We start from the raw sequence: 16,870 nt of genomic DNA, 5'->3' as shown, positions 1-16,870 counted from the left end.
TTGACGTTTAGTAAATGAAAGAAATATACTTATGTAGGCATATGTTTTGGTGGGTGGTGTTCAGACGAAAATATATAATTACGTAATTTTTTCGGCAAGTACCCCACCATCTATCACCCAAAGCACCGGAAGATCTCTATAGCCTTATATACTCAAACTCTCACACGATGTCTGAAAGTCTATGTTTTGGAATTTAGGAAAATTGTAACAAACTTTTTAAACTCCACAAACATCGGCAGCACGATAGCTCGATGTGTGATTTGTGTAAAATTGATTCAAAATATCCTACAATTTTGACTAAATGAATATTTCAAAGTATTTCGAAGTTACACTTTTTTTATTTTAATTGTTACAGTAAGGTTAATTTTTTTATACAAAGAGCCTACATTTTTTTTAGTCCAGTGTTAGTAATTGTTGATTTAATGTTTCCGTTTCTGTTTCAGGCCCAAAGTTCGCCGAAATTCTATCCATACTTCACACATACTTGGTATATCGAGACAGCGACATTCGATCGGCCGTGGTGGCCCGATTTTCTTTTTCACACATTCTGAGAAACTCGGATAAGGCGTACAGACTTTATGACACTCTACCTTCGGCCGTGCGTAAACACATTTTGCAGGATCTCGAGCGGCTTTACAACCAGGTAAGATAAATCTTGGGCACTTCCTTTTCGACGTCGTCTTACATGTCATCAATTTAGTCGGTCTGGGCTTACACTCCTCTGCAGCGATTTTTCTCTTGTGAGTACGTCGTTTAAAAGTTGGCTGTATGATGTTATCATAGCAGCATACTTTCTTCCGAGCATATCTCATTTTCGGACATTCCACCCATGTTTGTGTGTACTTGCGTTTTGCTTTATCGGATGCTTTATAAAAGCGATCATCGAAGCGTGGCTGTATATTGGGACACGGATCCAAACAACAATCAGGATTTAACCACATGGTTCGTGGTTTTTTTAATGGTCTTTTCAAACGCATACCATCTTTGGAACATTCGGCTCGATAATTTATAAAACGATTTGCGGTTTGTGCCTTAGCAATAATTGACGCGGAAAGGATAGCCCTTGACATAAGCTGTTGCCCACCATGAGCCAGGGATCGTCCACACAAGGCTGAAACAAACATTTTTTTCTTTTCAAATTAAATGTACTATTTATGGACGTATAGAAAATTTCGAATTTGTAGATAAGCCAATAGTTATGTATTCAGATTTTTTTAAAAATATTTTTACACCGAAAGAAGTTGTTACTGCACAAATTTTTAATGAAAAAATGAAATTGCTGATACATTTCATGACGACTATTGGTATGTATGCCTTCTTTCAGATAAAAATTGTAAGTTGTCTTGTAAGTATAATGTGTAAAGTATTCTTGTTGTAAGATCTTTCGAATGTTACTAATACTTACTTATCTAATAGGGTGATCGTTATATATAAAGCCCTACTTCCAAGCTTATCATTCCAAACATATACGCCGCATGAAGAGAGCGTCCGGAAACCTTTTCAAGATCTCTCATCTTCTTCACCCATTTTTCTCAACATTGCAACCTTGTCGAAATAGTTCGTTTCTTGGATGTTATTTCATTTTTACTTGCTTAAATATAAGTAACAATTTGCGGGAAATATTTACTTAGGTCGAGCGTAAGAGACACGTCGTTCAGTTATAAATATGAAAAATTGTTTCTTTGAAAAAAAATCTAGACATGTGCCACATGGAGGTCCAATATTGATCGGGTAAGTTTGAACTGAGCATAAACGAATATCGTAAATTTAATCCGTATCTAAGTTCGATGGTACAGTAATAGGTATCTGACGATAGGTATGTACAATAAAAAGCAACGAGAAAGCCTAAGAATTGGCTAGCCATCTCCCGAAAAATTTGGTGACTGCATGGTCGAAATAGTTCGTTTCTTGGATGTTATTTCATTTTTACTTGCTTAAATATAAGTAACAATTTGTGGGAAATATTTACTTAGGTCGAGCGTAAGAGACACGTCGTTCAGTTGCCACATATAAATATGAAAAATTGTTTCTTTGAAAAAAAATCTAGACATGTGCCACATGAAGGTCTAATATTGATCGGGTAAGTTTGAACTGAGCACAAACGAATATCGTAAATTTAATCCGTTTCTAAGTTCGATGGTACATTAATAGGTATCTGACGATAGGTATGTACAATAAAAAGCAACGAGAAAGCCTAAGAATTGGCTAGCCACCTCCCGAAAAATTTGGTGACTGCATGGTCTATTATAAAAAAAAATTACACTCAGATTTTATAACGATGGAATGTTCTGGCCATTTCTAGAGTGGCCAAGCAGTTTGACCTAACAATGACAGAACAATAACAAATTAGAGAAAGAAAAAGTGACGTATAAAATGTCAGATTTTATTGTTTCCTACTTCACGCGTTTCCTGGGATTAAGTTTCGAATAGCTCTCATATCAATCAATCAGTCAAATGTATCGAAAAAACTTTCTGTACCTCTGGTTTGAAAATGCCGTTGGGATTAGGTTATGTTAGGAAAGATAAATATGCTGATTTTTCGCCAAGAATAATCGCAATGGACAGCTACCTGTCCGTAGTGATGTCCATAACTCCTAGTTATGGGTCAAAAAGACCGTCGCATATCGACAAAGCGCCTTGAGCCTGCCAAAAATTTATTCAGGCGGCTAAATATCAATTCCAGTCAATAAGCGAGGTTCGTAGAAAGCTCGCAATAGAGACTCTTCAACCTTAGTCTAGCGAAACCTGAACATTGGAAGAGAAAGAATCTAGATGATTCTACTTAATTTCCCCTCTGCATTTTTGGCAAGTTGTGTTCTCCAAATCTTTAGCCTCACCGCGCGAGTGCCAAAGAGACAGTGTCCAGTTAGAACATCAATCAATGGATCTTTTACGTTCCACTCTGAACCAGAAGGCTTTCGTATCCCCCACAACTGCTGGTTCCTGATCAATGCTTGCTGAGCTCGCGCCAAACCTATAGATCCCACACTTGAATGCACGATGACAGGTGAACACCTGCTCGTCCTCACCCTGATGGAATTTGGATAAGGGAGCCCTTTGCTTGACTTGCCTTTACTAGCGAGGTCATGTACTGCTTGACTAGCTTTGAGCTCACTGTCACCAAGGCCTTTATAGTAGCTCTACTATCGGAGTGGACGTCAACTTGCCCTATGGGATTAATACGTCAAACATTCTTGAAAGCTATTATAAAAATCAAGATTACATTATTTTATTAGCCTCCTATTTCATCAACATTTTTAGTTTAATGGTACAATAAATATACAAGCATATTTAGTCAATGTATTTGCACAGGTTTTGGTCAGCTCTCATTAAATAATTTCGTATCTCAAACCATATTAGCCACTCTTCGTAGCCACTCATTTACTCTTTGCGGGCACTGATTAAATGTTTGTTGACAGTCAACACCGAAACGTCCCGCTTGGCTGGCATGCAAATATTTCATATCCACATTGGGTACAGTAGGTCTGTAACGTCAACAGAAACGTTTATTTGAATGTAGTAAATATATTTTATAAATGAACAGTTAGCTACATTAAAACAGCATTGATTATGGCCTGCCATAAGTGTCTCAAATCGTTTCTCCAAATTCGGGGTACATGAAACGGTACTTGGGAGATTTCACAAATAGCTTGTTGTAAACAGGATTCACCCGATAGACCTTGCCTAAACAATTTGATCACAAAATCACTATATGAAATGTTTTTAAAGATTTCTGTGCAACTTTCAACATACTGTTCAAAAATTTTCTCGACTCCTTTATAAATAAATTCGCGACTTGCATCGTGTTTAATATGCGAACCTGGCTTTATTTGGGTGGCATCAATTTGTTGACGCTGTTGGCGACGTGCTGCAAAAGTGCTGGAGTTGAAAAAATTCCACCAATAGAGCGGTCTTGGTAAAGCTGGATATTGGATTTGTAAATTATAGTAGTGATTAAGTGAGCGGTGTGGATCGGCGAGAGGAATTGGAAAAGATACACCTACTACGTACTGTAAAGAGATATGGTAGAAACATTTAATCTTTGTGTGTACGAGTCTCATAAAATATCAATATTTCTATACGTTTTCACAATCTTTTTGGTACAAAGCAGAATAGAAGAAGTTTATGTGGTAAAAGGAAAGACTTCGAAGAACAATTAAAAAATTATAATGATTTCGATCGTGAATTGAAACTGTCTAATTCTTCCAAGAAACGCGTTGACTGTTCTCACGAATAGGATTGAGAGCAATGCTAATTGAGGGAACTTAATAACGCAGATATACTTGTAATAGTCGGTACTGCATACGAAACACACAGACGATCACATAGGTAAGGGACATACATATGTATGTGGTTCCAATAATTTTGAAATATTACGACATGAAAAATTTAATCGATTTTCATATGGATTATTTCAAAATTTGGATGACGTGTGTGTCATGTCCTACTTTACGACAAAATATCGTGTCTTAAAAATCCTTTGACCAATGACAATTACTCATTCTTCCAAAAGAAATTACCTACATCCTATAACAAATATGGTATTTTTTTTGAAGCCCCTATTATACCCAGGATAGGGTATTTGGAGTTTGCTACGAAGTTTGTAAAACCTATAAATAAAGGTCGGAGACCCTATAAAATATATACCTTAACTTAAATGATCAGCTTGACGAGCTGAGTCGATTTAGCCATGTCCGTTTGTGTGTCCGTAGGTTATTCGTTAACTAGTCACTCTTTTCATTTATCTAAAATTGTGTACACGCCCTTTTCTCTCTATGAAGCTACTTGCAATACAACCATTAGTACTCACTTTCAACATGCCAGCTCCACTGTAAATGATGAACTTTTTCTGTCTGCTCTTCAATATATTTCCCAGTGTTATGAGTTTGATAGGATCCTGTGCGCTAGTTTTATTTCGCACTGCATTTCCGCTGTTAACTTCACTGTTATGCAAAATCCAAGCTCTGCTTCTAATAATTTCCTCGCCGTCTGTAACGGATGTGTACCCCGCGTGCGCGTGGTTATTCGCAGGCCAAGCATTTTTTCTACCATAGTCGTGTCCAGCAGCGATGCGTGACTTGGGCAAATTATTGTGGTCGTCAAGTAAAACACCGACCACACCAACAACAACAATGTTGCCCTCAACGCTTCGGTTTAGGTGATGTGGCGCTTCCTGCTGACTGTAGGGATTTTCCTCTAATTTATTGCGAATTTGCGTTTGAAAATCGCCGTTACTTTGCGTATTAGTGTTGCTGTTGTTGTTGGTGTACGCGTTCTCATTGCCGTTGGTCAAGATATACGGCGGGCATAATAATACGATTAGCAAAAATAACAAACAAGCGAACAGCATTATTTGGCAGCATATTAGCCAGTAGCGGCGAACATAAGTGTGTTCAGCGAATCCTGCGAATGAGTACGCCGCCATCGGTATTGGTATTGATGTAGTCGGGTAACTCGGCTGACAGGCTCGAAGGCGTGAGCTTAGCGTGTAAATATGCGCGAGAATGGCGGCGTTTGTAATTACATTAAGTATGTTAATTTGTAATTTATGTGCGCACGCTTTCTTCTTAAATTTGATATTTATGGCTGTCGGAGAGGCTACTATGTGTGTGTATGGCACGGAAGATTTGTGCCCAAAATATTTGAATTTTTTCCTTCAACTTTTTTCTTACAATCTGCAAGCACTCGTGATATATGTAATTTGCGATTGTTTTTGCAACTGTTGTCTTCTATGCTCGTGGCGGCGCTGCCATGCGGTGGACACACTTACCGCTAGAGTGCTCTCACGACCAAAGCTTATTAAGAATTAAAATATGTCGTCTACATTTAAAGCCCTCAGCTAATCTCTTCGAAAACGTTTAGCATACCTCTACGAGGGTAGAAGTGATAAGTCAGTGATTCGGAGAATTTTGGCTGTGAAAACATAAATAGGCAACATATCTCTAAGTTAAGTTAAGAGAATATAAATTGAGTTAAGTTAAGATAAGTTCAGTTTATTCACTATCGTCCCAGAAATTCTTTTCCAAGGCTAACTTGACTTGCAGAATTTCGAGATTTTTGTGATCTATTTTACAATCTATCTGTGAAGTAGAATAATATAATTAAGTTAAGCAGGAATTGATGATATATAACCTAAAAAATTTTGGAAAAAATTAATGTTCACTTTTTGCCAAACGAGGGTAACCGTGAATATTTTTTAGAATATATAGACAGCAAGCTCTTTTAAAAACTACTTACTCTCACTCCTCAGTAAGCCATCAGAGGCTAAGAGTATTCATAGAGATTGTCATCACAACTGCAAATTATTTACTACGGTATTAATGTGGCTCTGAACCATATTAAGTGCTAGAGATACCGTTTTAGGTGTAAGCTCTCTATTAATACTAATATTATTGCAAGTCTAGTAACAGTAATTTCCACTGGAAACATGGAACGACGCTAGAAAATTTTTATAATTTAAGTGAAATTTAGAGTAAATTGATACCGAAAGGGATTTTGTAAAGTTTTTGAGAGTGTTGGAATTCAGCGCTTTTGCTAGAAGAGAATAGAGTACCATACATATACCTGGATTTATATTTGGAAATTTCAATAGAACGCTATCAATTAACGACTGTTGTATTTTTATAAAAATGTTTCTCAAAAAAGAACTAAGTTTATGATAAGGTTCAGAATGCATATAACTTCTTACTGAGCATCGTTCGCGTTTCCGAAATATGACCAACTGAATATGAACTTAAATCTCTCAACGCTATTTGTCACCACTCAAAGAGCTTATTTAATCTTGTCTTAAGACTTGTCGGATATTAGTGACTACCCCCACGTTGGCGTCTGTACATATTTACAAACACGTATACATATAGTGTATAATAAGCAAATAAGCAGCGTGCAGGCGACATCTAGTACACATTTATCAAGTCAACAACTAGTGAAATAGTTTACTGCTACAAAAAGAAAAAAAAAAGTAGATGTTTAGTTAAGTGCTATAAAAAAACAAAAAACAACAACAACAAGAACAAACAAGTGCAGAATATCAACCACAAAAAGTTGTAAAGAACTTTGTGCAATAAAGAGTAGCGTGTTTGTTTGCTATGTAGTTCGGTCGCCAGGGCGTATGCGTGACTTATTTTGTTTGCACTGCAATTACGCATCTGAAAAAAAAACTATACGAATTTTTAATGAGTTTTTTCCGGTTTAACACTGTAATCATGCATATTTCATAATTTGTATATATAGTTTGAGTGTATCTATTGCTTCATAGGCAAATTCTTGCAAAACCTTGCAATTTTCCGTGTTTAAATTTACGATAAATATTTGTAAATTTACAGTAGTTATACACAACAGTTTGACTGCAATCAATTCAGCGTATGTAATGTGCTAATTGCAATATAATGCATCAATAAATTTATAAATATTCTTCACAATGCCAATGTGGAAATGTTGGAAAATTAGTAACTCAATAAAATTAATGACCACTTCAATACATTACTAATTAGGAAATGTCATGCCTTTAATGTCAGAAACAAATATTATAAATTCAATATACAGTTAAAATTATGTAATAAATAATACGTTTTTACAAGTAAAATTTTAATGGAAAAGTTTTCGTTTTTTATTAGTTAGTAAACGCTGCAAAAAAATACGACTCGTATTTACTAACTGCATTGTAATCAATTGATATTGTTTTATTTTGTTGTGAATCACATAAGAATTGTAACTAATTGTGCTTATCGCCTTTCATTTACAGTTATTGTTAAACTGATTTAATGACAATAATGCTTGTTTAACAGTTAACCAGTTTTGTCCATACATATAATATATTTAAATGTTAATAAAAAAAAAAATTTACTACGGCTGCTCCGAAGCTATTTACCCTTTACAGGTACATTTATTATAGCATATATTTTATATTTTATCTTGATTTTGGCCGATCAGCTTTAATCAGAGCCAAATGCTATAATCATCCGATCTGAACATTTTGTTCGAAGATTGTAGCGTTGCCTTGTGATGATATCGTGTCAACTAAAAATATTTCCTTACAAGAACTTAATTTTAATCGGTCAGTTTGTATAGCAGCTATATGTTATGCTATAGTGGTTCTATATTGGCGTTTCCGACAAATGTGCAGCTTATTGGGGAGAAAGGAACGTGTGCAAAATTTTAGACCGATATTTCAAAAACTGAGCATATAATCGACGCAGTTCGTTGCGCGTATTAATTTACTCATGATTTCTAAATCTTAAAGTACTGTGTTGTATAAATAATAAAGCAATTTCATTAAGAAAACTGGACTCTGGTTAGAAAGAAAGGAGCTTTAGGCCTTTTCAATAATATAAATTTAATTTTTATCCCAAAAACGTGCAGAAAAATTAAATGTTGAAAAGTTGTCCAAATACATAATTTTCAATTTTAAATATAATATTATGACTTGTACCAACAAATCGTACGGAAATCATCTAGGTATTCGTTATTTTCGAAAGCAAAGTGAGCTTATGTATAGGGTTCGGTTGCTGTAGCGGTTGTCTGAACTCTATTTAAGGGTTATTCTATGGCATTAGAGCGAAGTTGATAGGTCGGTTAAACGAACGATTGTTGGGAGTCATTTAAAATGGTAGTCAGTATCATTTAAGGAGTGCCAGCCGAGTCCTAGCCGCAATTTGCAGATAGAATCTGGTACACTCGGGTAAAATTGCGTTCACTTATGTGAAATGAACACAGTCGACTCGAAGAGCGCTTATCCAGAGATAGCAGAGTATCTTAACATCTTTTATGGATCGCCTAACCCATTTTGGTTATTGTTTTGGGTATGAAGCATGACAATGCTAGACTCGTACCAAAAGACCTGAATATTTTTCAAAAACAACATCGAGTATAGTTAGCAAAAAATATGTTTGATAACGAAACTGAGAACACTACATTCATCAAACGCATCATCATTATTGGTACCGAGACGTGGTTTAATGAATATGACGTCCAAAAATATAGGGAACCGTGCTTCAAAAATGAGCCGAAACCGAAGAAAACAAAATTCGCTTAAGCACATCCCAGCATAGGTTTATAACAAGTGTATGGAAAAGCTAGGAATGGCTCAGCAGACTACATTATTGAAGTTTTTTGTCAGTCTGGGTCAAATTTGAACAGATGGTACTCATTGATTTTCACCACTTGTTTGGGTAATGATTTCAATTTTGGCGAACATATCCTAACTAGATCGGTAAGCAGTCTACTTATCCTGCACAACCTATACCTGTAGGTGGTGAAAATCAATGAGTGACATCTGATCAAATTTAAACCGGACTGACAAAAAACTACCAGGCCACCAAGGGAAGCGTAAGTTTTTCCTTGTACTAAGGTATATAAATTTTTATTTAATGTATTAATATTATTAGAAATACTTAAAATATAAATATTATGTTATAAATACCAAAACTTACAAAATTTTATAAATTAACTTAATCAACTATTATCGAAAATCACTTTTGTGATAATACGCAGAAAATTTCTTTTGCAAGCTGGGTAGAGTCTTTTGCAATTTAAACCATGTACACCACTCCATTCTGCTATCTCGTAAGCTTTTCGCTGCGCTTCTTCGCTTGCAACAAAACCTAAATGCCATGAGGGCCTAAAGAGATTAAAGACATTAATATGAAATCAAAAAAAAAAAAATTATAATTATAATAAAATAATTAAATTTGGGATTACGTTAGGATAAATGTAATCAAGTCTCTAATGACGTGATGTTCTTCAGCATCAAATGGATTTTTAGCGATGTCACACACGCTCTGCAGTAAACAACTGTGGTGATAGCCATAGCTAGAGAGGAGTATAAAAAGAGAAAATATTTTATATATACTTTTTCTATATAAAGGCTTGAACTTTTACCTTTCTATTAAGCTTTCCAGTGAGTTATATAATTCACCAGCTGTGAAATCGAAGAAATGTCCGTTTTTGGACGGAACCAACCAATTTTTAAATGCTCCATTGTACTTCAGTGTTTCTAAATCGTTAAAGTTCAATTTACTAAAGCCTCGAGGATAATCGTTGTTCACATCACGTTTCTCTAACTTCCAAATTGGCGCATTATAGAAGGAAGAGAGGTTATAGGGGAAGTCGTAGTTCATTTGAAACCCCCAATCGAAGTAAAATGTGCGGTGCATCGGTAAATCAACAATCGGATAGGATATGGAGGCTGTTATCTGAAAGAAATATTTTCTGGTCTATTATATACATACGTATATGCGTATAATTCTTATTCACGCATTTTTCAAAAAACGAATATTGACTTTTGGATGAATATTAATGATGATTAGTACCTGTAGCACGCTGACGTTAGGATGAAGCAAGTATGTTGCAGCTATGTGAAAGCTTTTGAAAAAAAAGCTCACGAAGGTGTAAATTTTGATGACACAATAGCGCGACAACATATTGTCTACTGTTAGTAATTGTTGTTAATCTCACATATTTGAATGCTAAATGTGTGGCCATTGTGATTTGAGTGCAACGGTGTCTAATTGGCGACAAATAGTTTGCGTCACGGGAATGCTTAATACATTTTTTGTAGTCATGGTCATCATATAACCACACTTAATTGGTTTTGTTTGCTGCAATTAAACCGCTAATGAATTGCCAAGCTGTTTTGCTTATAAAAAAGGTGTTAATCCAGATTTTTGCTTAACATTTGGTAAGAAACTGTCATGTCGCGTAATATTTTCCAGAAAGTCTCAATCACGATTCGCAAATACAGCAAAACATACATACCCTCAATTATGAAGGTGGCAATTTTTAATTTGTTTTGTAAATTGTTGACAATATTAGTTAGCTTGTTAGCTTTGTGCGGGAAATCTAGGTTTTGAGCTTGTCAATGGCAACCAGCTTTAATATAGTAAATCCGTAGCGGCATGTGGTAATTTGTTCAATATATATAACATAACGGTTACCGATTAATAAAATTAATATACAGTAATACGGTTTTGTTGTTTTTACCACACAAAGCTAAAACTTGCAGTTTTGCCTCAACTTTGACTCAGCTGCCATGAGCCTTGAGCGTGCTGATCTTTAATTATTTCATCGGATTTATGGTCTAGACTCATGGTGCATTGCTCAGAAACCATTTTGGACTCGTCTGTATAGATAGAGGCTGTATCATTCTCTCCTACTAAACCTCAATCCATTCAAGTCTAGAGGGTATCCTCACCCGGAAGTAGCTATTGAAATTTAACCTTGGAGAATTTAGTCTGATTTACTTATGTTTACTTGTAGTTGGTTCAGGACGGCGCTATGTCCAAAATCTTTCCTGTTCCAACTCCCTATGCAGAAGTATATTGAGCACATCAGTCGGACATGACTTAATAGCCACCCCTACACAGGCTGCTCTCTGTATTCCATTTAGTTTTCTAATATTATAGTATTTCTTTAATGCTGTTCACCAAACCAGTGCTCCGTATATCAAAAGTGGTTACGATAAACGTCGATCTTGCAAATCTATTGAGCGGAATCACAAATTAAATCTTTCATTTCTTGAGTGCAAAGTTGGTTCTTCTTATATATTTGCTTGGTTGCCATCTCTCGTTTTATCTTAATTTAATTGTGGACTTATTCTTGTGCGTTATTATACATAAATTAAGGACGCTAATGGGTAGAGATTTTTTGTGTAACAATAGTTCTACTCTCTCTGACTTCTAGTCCTCCATAGATAAGGGCTAAACAAGGGTTGTAAACTTTGAAAAGAGAGCATGTAGTTGGCTGTGTTCTCAAAACACACAACGGGCAGGACTTTTAACTCATAGTGTTACCTTCTGACAAGGGCATTTTCAAATTGTTGGAAGAAGTTAGCCCTGATAGTAAATAGTTTTCCAGAAAGATTTTATATATTGAAGTTGTTTCTTGAAAAACTAATATATTTTAATAAAAGTTGGAGAGACGGATATATTTAAGGAATCTTTCTGAAAGAAAGTGCACAATTATAATTGAAAAAAATTTAAAAGCAGGTGCAACTGAGAATAGCCTGATCGAGATCTGGAAATTTGTTGAGAAATTTAATTGGTAACCTTTTTCTTTCTGAGCAGAGAGTTCGGATATAAAAATATAATTACTGACTCTTTTGAAGACGTCCAAACCTAACCCGGCAAAATAGTTGAGTTTTTTTAACATTATCAATGGAAGAAAACTTTAAGCGCAGCTACGTGGCATGAAGCTATATTTTATTCATCATCTGTACCAAAGTCTTTTATATGTAGCTTAGTTTTAGATTAGGCCAAGATGCATACAATGGATGTTGAGTGAGGTCAAGATAAATATAATGTAGGTTCAGAGTTAACATCAACTACCCCATACTCTTTAGGTAAGGTAATTGAAAATGGTTTGAAATAATGTATTGAGTAATTCAAATCATATTGTGGAATATAAGAGTCACAGAATATATTTCAAAATACGTTTAGAGCTCTTTTGATGTTTAAAAGATCAAAAAATTAGGTACCTAGCCCTGAATCTCTATCTTCTTATATTGGATACTCACAATAGGTCTACTTAAAGCCTTGGTGTGTCTTCAGACATCCACTCTACCTACCTACTTTAGATACAACAATTCTTTAGATAATTGTTTGCAAGTGATAAGCATTCAGCTGTTTGAGACAGAGTATCTACCGCAACAAATCGTCCAACTCCCAATGTAGTTTAGGCTGCAAATGTTGTAGAGTGTGTAAGTAAAAGTGAGATTGTTAAGGGAAGCAAAAATTCTTTGATTAATTAATTAATCATTTATTAATATAATTTTTGTTACAGCACTTAAAATATCTCTTTCGCATTTGGAATATAGAACAGCACAATTTTCGCCTAAAAACCCATGTAGTTCGGCAGCTTCGTACGCCTCCCGGTAAATTTTCTCATGTTTGGTGAAACCTTGATGCAGAGATGGCCTAATAATTACAAAAACAATAAATTTTTAAAAATAGAATAATAATAAATATTTAATACACATCTATCTACTTTACTCAAATTTCTCTACTTACGTCAATATAAATGTCAATAGTTCCGTGAGAATTGTATGGTGGTTATCGTCAAATGGATGTTGTGCTAGCTCGCAAACGCTGCGTAGAAGACAGGTTTCATGTACACCGAAGCTGAGAAATACTTTTTTTTAATCAAAAATGCATCTACGTGGAAATTATGCTGCTAAAAAGACAATTTTACCATGTAAAAATACAGTGTCACATGTCGGAAGCGAAAATGCATTTTGCTAAGTTTACTCTCTGAAAGATAGATCGCGTGGAAATTGTTCTGTAATGAACAACATAAATTCACTATCTACAATATCCTAAAATATGCTTGTGGTATGCCTTGTATTGGCAGTTTTTCTCTATGTTGTTTTTTCTATGCCACACGATTAGGTAACTAAGGATTAATACGGGTCGATAGCACACTACATTATTAATTTCTCTAACATCACAATACGACTTAAAATATTTTTAACTAATTCTGGCTTGATATCGTAATAGTATGTCTTTAAAATGAAAAGTTTTCAATGCCGCACCGATTTTTTGTATAAGAAAATTTCCTAGATTTTCTCAAATATCCACCAGTCGTCGGGGGAATAATTATCACAAATTCTAACGGCGATGGGATCTACGCAACCGACACAGACCGTATTTACATGTTGTCACTTTTGGAGTATTCGTCAACTACGAATCACTGTCTAGGCTTAATTTCACCTAAGTAAAATACCTCGAAAAATAATCCTCGATGCCTTGATAAAGCTCCCCAGCCGTTAAGTCCATCGGATGCTGATTTACATTTATCTTACGATCATATTTATCTAACCACTGCAAATGTTTTTGCACTTCCAAACTGTCATTATCGCTGTCAACTCTACGCTTACTACGCGGTTTCGGATTCTGTATTCCAGGCCAAATTGGTATGTTATAAAAAGCCGAAACTGAACCCGGTAAAGTGTAGGACATTTGAAAGCACCAATCTATGAGTATGCTACGTTCAGGCAGGTACTCTACAACGGGATAAGAGACGGAGTGGACAAGCTAAGGGAGGAAGAGAGGGTTTACAGTTATTGTTGAGAGAGTATAGGAACTATATAATATACTTACACCTAAATTGGTCGACATGTTTGGATAAATCAAACTATCCGAGCGTTTAAGCATTAATGCAGAGAGTATTACAAAAATTCCTTTCCAAGACATGTTGGCTGTCGAATTGATCATTATAAAGTTCAAAAAGTCACTGATGAACGCTGATTGAATAAAACCCACTTCCACCTACAGCCGAAATAGTGAATAAATAATTTGAGAAGAAACATTTGGGTTATTGGAGTATCAAATGCGTTTGTTGGCAGCTTTATTGACAGTCGATTGAAAGAGAGATGTCAACTAGCTGTAAATGGTTTGTGTCAATAATAATGAGTAGTATCAGTATACAGTATATACAATTGAATATATGATGGCTCAATTAGTGCTGAGCAGAAGTGTCGTTGGTGTGATCAATTGGTTTAATCCAAACAAGAATATAAGGAAAAGAAGATAGTCAAAATAAAAAGCGTATAAATTACTATAGAAAAGCTGTTAAGTGATTGCCGGAAATTGTTTCGAATTTTTTGAGCTTTTGATAGCTTCAAATATTTCACTGCAAGTAGTATTTTATTTTAAGTCAAACGAAAAGTACGTATGGCTCACACGTAGAAGAAAACGTTGTGGAAAAAATGAAATTAACTCTTGTGTACGGTTTTCTGCACTTATTGCTGCTTTTCAGTTGTTTAAGAGCGACGGCTCAAAATTTAACTGAACCAGTACTCCAAAAATTATTATCAAAACCGAACTTACCGAAAATAGATGCCAAAAACGCATCAACTAAGAAAATGTTTAACTCTAAATCATGTATCACGACTTCAATAAACACATTCAGCGCTGGCAGCGGCACCACCACATTACGGCCTATTGTGGAACGTGTGTTTTCACGCAAAAAACGTTTTCTTCTTGCGCCAGCTAAAACCCGTCTAAAATTTACAATGCAACTTTCTAAAAGATTGCTAGCGCGCTATCCTAGTGGTTTCAATTTTAATATTGAAGCGGCTCTTTATTATCCTATGATCACTAGTCGCCTCGATCTAATACCGAAACGTTTACGTCCGAAGACCACACCTAAACCTAAACCTAAGGGTCCCACCCCACCGCTGATAATACAAATTCCGGGTTCATTAATAAGGTACAAAGGTAAACCAGCTGCAAAACCGGCGAAAGTGCAACGCATCGACGAGTCGGGTCAGCCTTTGCAATGGGTGGACACGAAGCCTGTGGAGCCTTTAGTAGCGCCACAAACCTCAGCAGTTTCGCAATATTACACGCAGCCATATAAGTGGCAACAATGGTCCAAGTATGGCGCGCCTGCCTATGCGCAGCGTTATGAGTGGTCACCCGCAAAGCAATGGCCCGACAAGCGGCCCGATTGGTTGTCCCAAGACATGAAGTGGAGTAAATGGACAACTACGCCGTTACCATGGGCGTCAAACAAGAAATGGGAGCAAAACACTAACAAGTGGCCACAATGGGAGCAGAAGCAAGTTGCGGGTGACAGGTGGATTCAAGGCAGTCGCTGGAAACGTGATACGGAAAATGGCGATAAACCTAATCCGCTAGAAAGTGATGACTTTAATGAAGACGATCTAAACTCTGTTAATGTTTCAGAAGAGTTGGATGAAATAGAACCGTTATATATGCATTTTCCTGAACTAGAAGATCATCATGAGTGGAAGTATTATCATAATTATCGCGATCGCAGGCAATTATATCATCAGTTGCACGGTTTGAGCAATTTGTAAGTGTTTCATTATGATCAGGCTTTAATATAATATTAGGTAAAATTGAAAAGTGTTCTAAGAATATTAAGGTATCATGTAGAGTAATGCTTCGTTTGTTTGTAGAGCATCGGATTTTTCCTAAATTTTTTCTGAATTCAAGCTTGTGTTTTCTGTGTCAAAGCTTGTTTCCTAAGTTTTCAGTCTCATATAAGTGTGTGGGAGAGAAGAGAGATAAAAGAAGAGAGGCAGAGAATGTGAGCAGGATGGCGATATAGGATTTCAAATCTTCTCATAACTTATATGCACAGTGCTATTAGTAGAATAACGTAAAGATTTTATCAGATAAAAACTTCTATATAGAACGAGTTACAATTGAATTGACATACCGTCGTCATCTTACAGCCTCGGCATAGACTTGAAGTCTTGTATTATGCGCGCAATCTGTGATTGCAAACGATTTTTGCTGCCACCGGGATACTCATTAGCGCAGGATATACTCCGTGTGATGTTTACGTGAGTATAAATAAAATTTTATTGAAAAAAATTAAACAAAAAATGTAAATTAAAAAAATAAAATAACATAAGACAAACAAATATGGTAAATACATGAAAAAAAAACAAAAACAAATAGTTAAAAAAATGAATAAAAAAAAGTTAAATAAAATAAAAAAATTATTTTGACATAAAATAACTAACTTAATATATAAAGATTATTAAAATAATAGTAAAAAACATTTTGTAAAAAGAAATAGCAATTAAATTATTTTTAAAAACAATATTAAATAATAGAAAAGTGAATTTAAAATTCATTATATGAAACACATTTTTTCTTCTTCTATAACTGTTATACATACTTCTTTTGTCACAGATTTCCAACAAAAACTGGTCTAGAGGACGAATACAGTCGCATTGTGCAAGCGGATTACGAAACATGTGACCACAAATTAAAGAATGCGTGCCCGTTTAATGTGCTTTCATGGTTGATGGGACAAAAGCAGAGCTAAATATTTTGGAACTCAACAATAATAGTGATAATGCACACATAATTCAATAAAAAAAAGTTGTAAATATAAT

The 16,870-nt window shown here is 35.3% G+C and overlaps 5 protein-coding genes across 6 annotated transcripts; 1 reads left to right on the top strand and 4 right to left on the bottom strand.

The window, feature by feature from the left end:
- Positions 1–318: 318 nt before the first annotated feature.
- On the bottom strand, positions 319–1,280 carry LOC106622198 (uncharacterized). Its single transcript, XM_014241296.3, has one exon. The coding sequence runs from the start codon at positions 1,122–1,124 to the stop codon at positions 420–422; it is 705 nt and encodes a 234-aa protein (XP_014096771.1). The 5' UTR covers positions 1,125–1,280; the 3' UTR covers positions 319–419.
- A 1,939-nt stretch (positions 1,281–3,219) lies between these two features.
- On the bottom strand, positions 3,220–5,811 carry LOC106622199 (uncharacterized). Of its 2 annotated transcripts, none has more exons than XM_070108773.1 (4): positions 4,811–5,811; positions 3,754–4,010; positions 3,553–3,708; positions 3,220–3,485 (listed from the first exon to the last, which is right to left on the bottom strand). In XM_070108773.1, the coding sequence occupies exons 1-4, from the start codon at positions 5,423–5,425 to the stop codon at positions 3,347–3,349; spliced, it is 1,167 nt and encodes a 388-aa protein (XP_069964874.1). In that variant the 5' UTR covers positions 5,426–5,811; the 3' UTR covers positions 3,220–3,346. The 2 variants fall into 2 exon arrangements, with proteins under 2 accessions (XP_069964874.1, XP_036228920.2); XM_036373027.2 differs by having other exon boundaries at positions 3,553–3,684; positions 4,811–5,810.
- Positions 5,812–9,430: 3,619 nt separating this feature from the next.
- Positions 9,431–10,421, bottom strand: LOC106622202 (uncharacterized). The gene is made up of 4 exons (XM_014241300.3): positions 10,311–10,421; positions 9,880–10,193; positions 9,700–9,810; positions 9,431–9,619 (listed from the first exon to the last, which is right to left on the bottom strand). The coding sequence occupies exons 1-4, from the start codon at positions 10,419–10,421 to the stop codon at positions 9,454–9,456; spliced, it is 702 nt and encodes a 233-aa protein (XP_014096775.2). The 3' UTR covers positions 9,431–9,453.
- A 2,324-nt stretch (positions 10,422–12,745) lies between these two features.
- LOC106622200 (uncharacterized) lies at positions 12,746–14,491 on the bottom strand. The gene is made up of 4 exons (XM_014241298.3): positions 14,094–14,491; positions 13,717–14,027; positions 13,005–13,115; positions 12,746–12,911 (listed from the first exon to the last, which is right to left on the bottom strand). The coding sequence occupies exons 1-4, from the start codon at positions 14,205–14,207 to the stop codon at positions 12,746–12,748; spliced, it is 702 nt and encodes a 233-aa protein (XP_014096773.2). The 5' UTR covers positions 14,208–14,491.
- Positions 14,492–14,578: 87 nt separating this feature from the next.
- LOC106622193 (uncharacterized) lies at positions 14,579–16,855 on the top strand. Its single transcript, XM_014241288.3, has 3 exons — positions 14,579–15,813; positions 16,199–16,309; positions 16,665–16,855. The coding sequence occupies exons 1-3, from the start codon at positions 14,702–14,704 to the stop codon at positions 16,798–16,800; spliced, it is 1,359 nt and encodes a 452-aa protein (XP_014096763.3). The 5' UTR covers positions 14,579–14,701; the 3' UTR covers positions 16,801–16,855.
- Positions 16,856–16,870: the final 15 nt, after the last annotated feature.

This window comes from Bactrocera oleae, chromosome 2, assembly GCF_042242935.1.
Source record: "Bactrocera oleae isolate idBacOlea1 chromosome 2, idBacOlea1, whole genome shotgun sequence".
Taxonomy (NCBI): Eukaryota; Metazoa; Arthropoda; class Insecta; order Diptera; family Tephritidae; genus Bactrocera; species Bactrocera oleae.
This window is presented reverse-complemented; position numbering and strand designations above follow the sequence as displayed.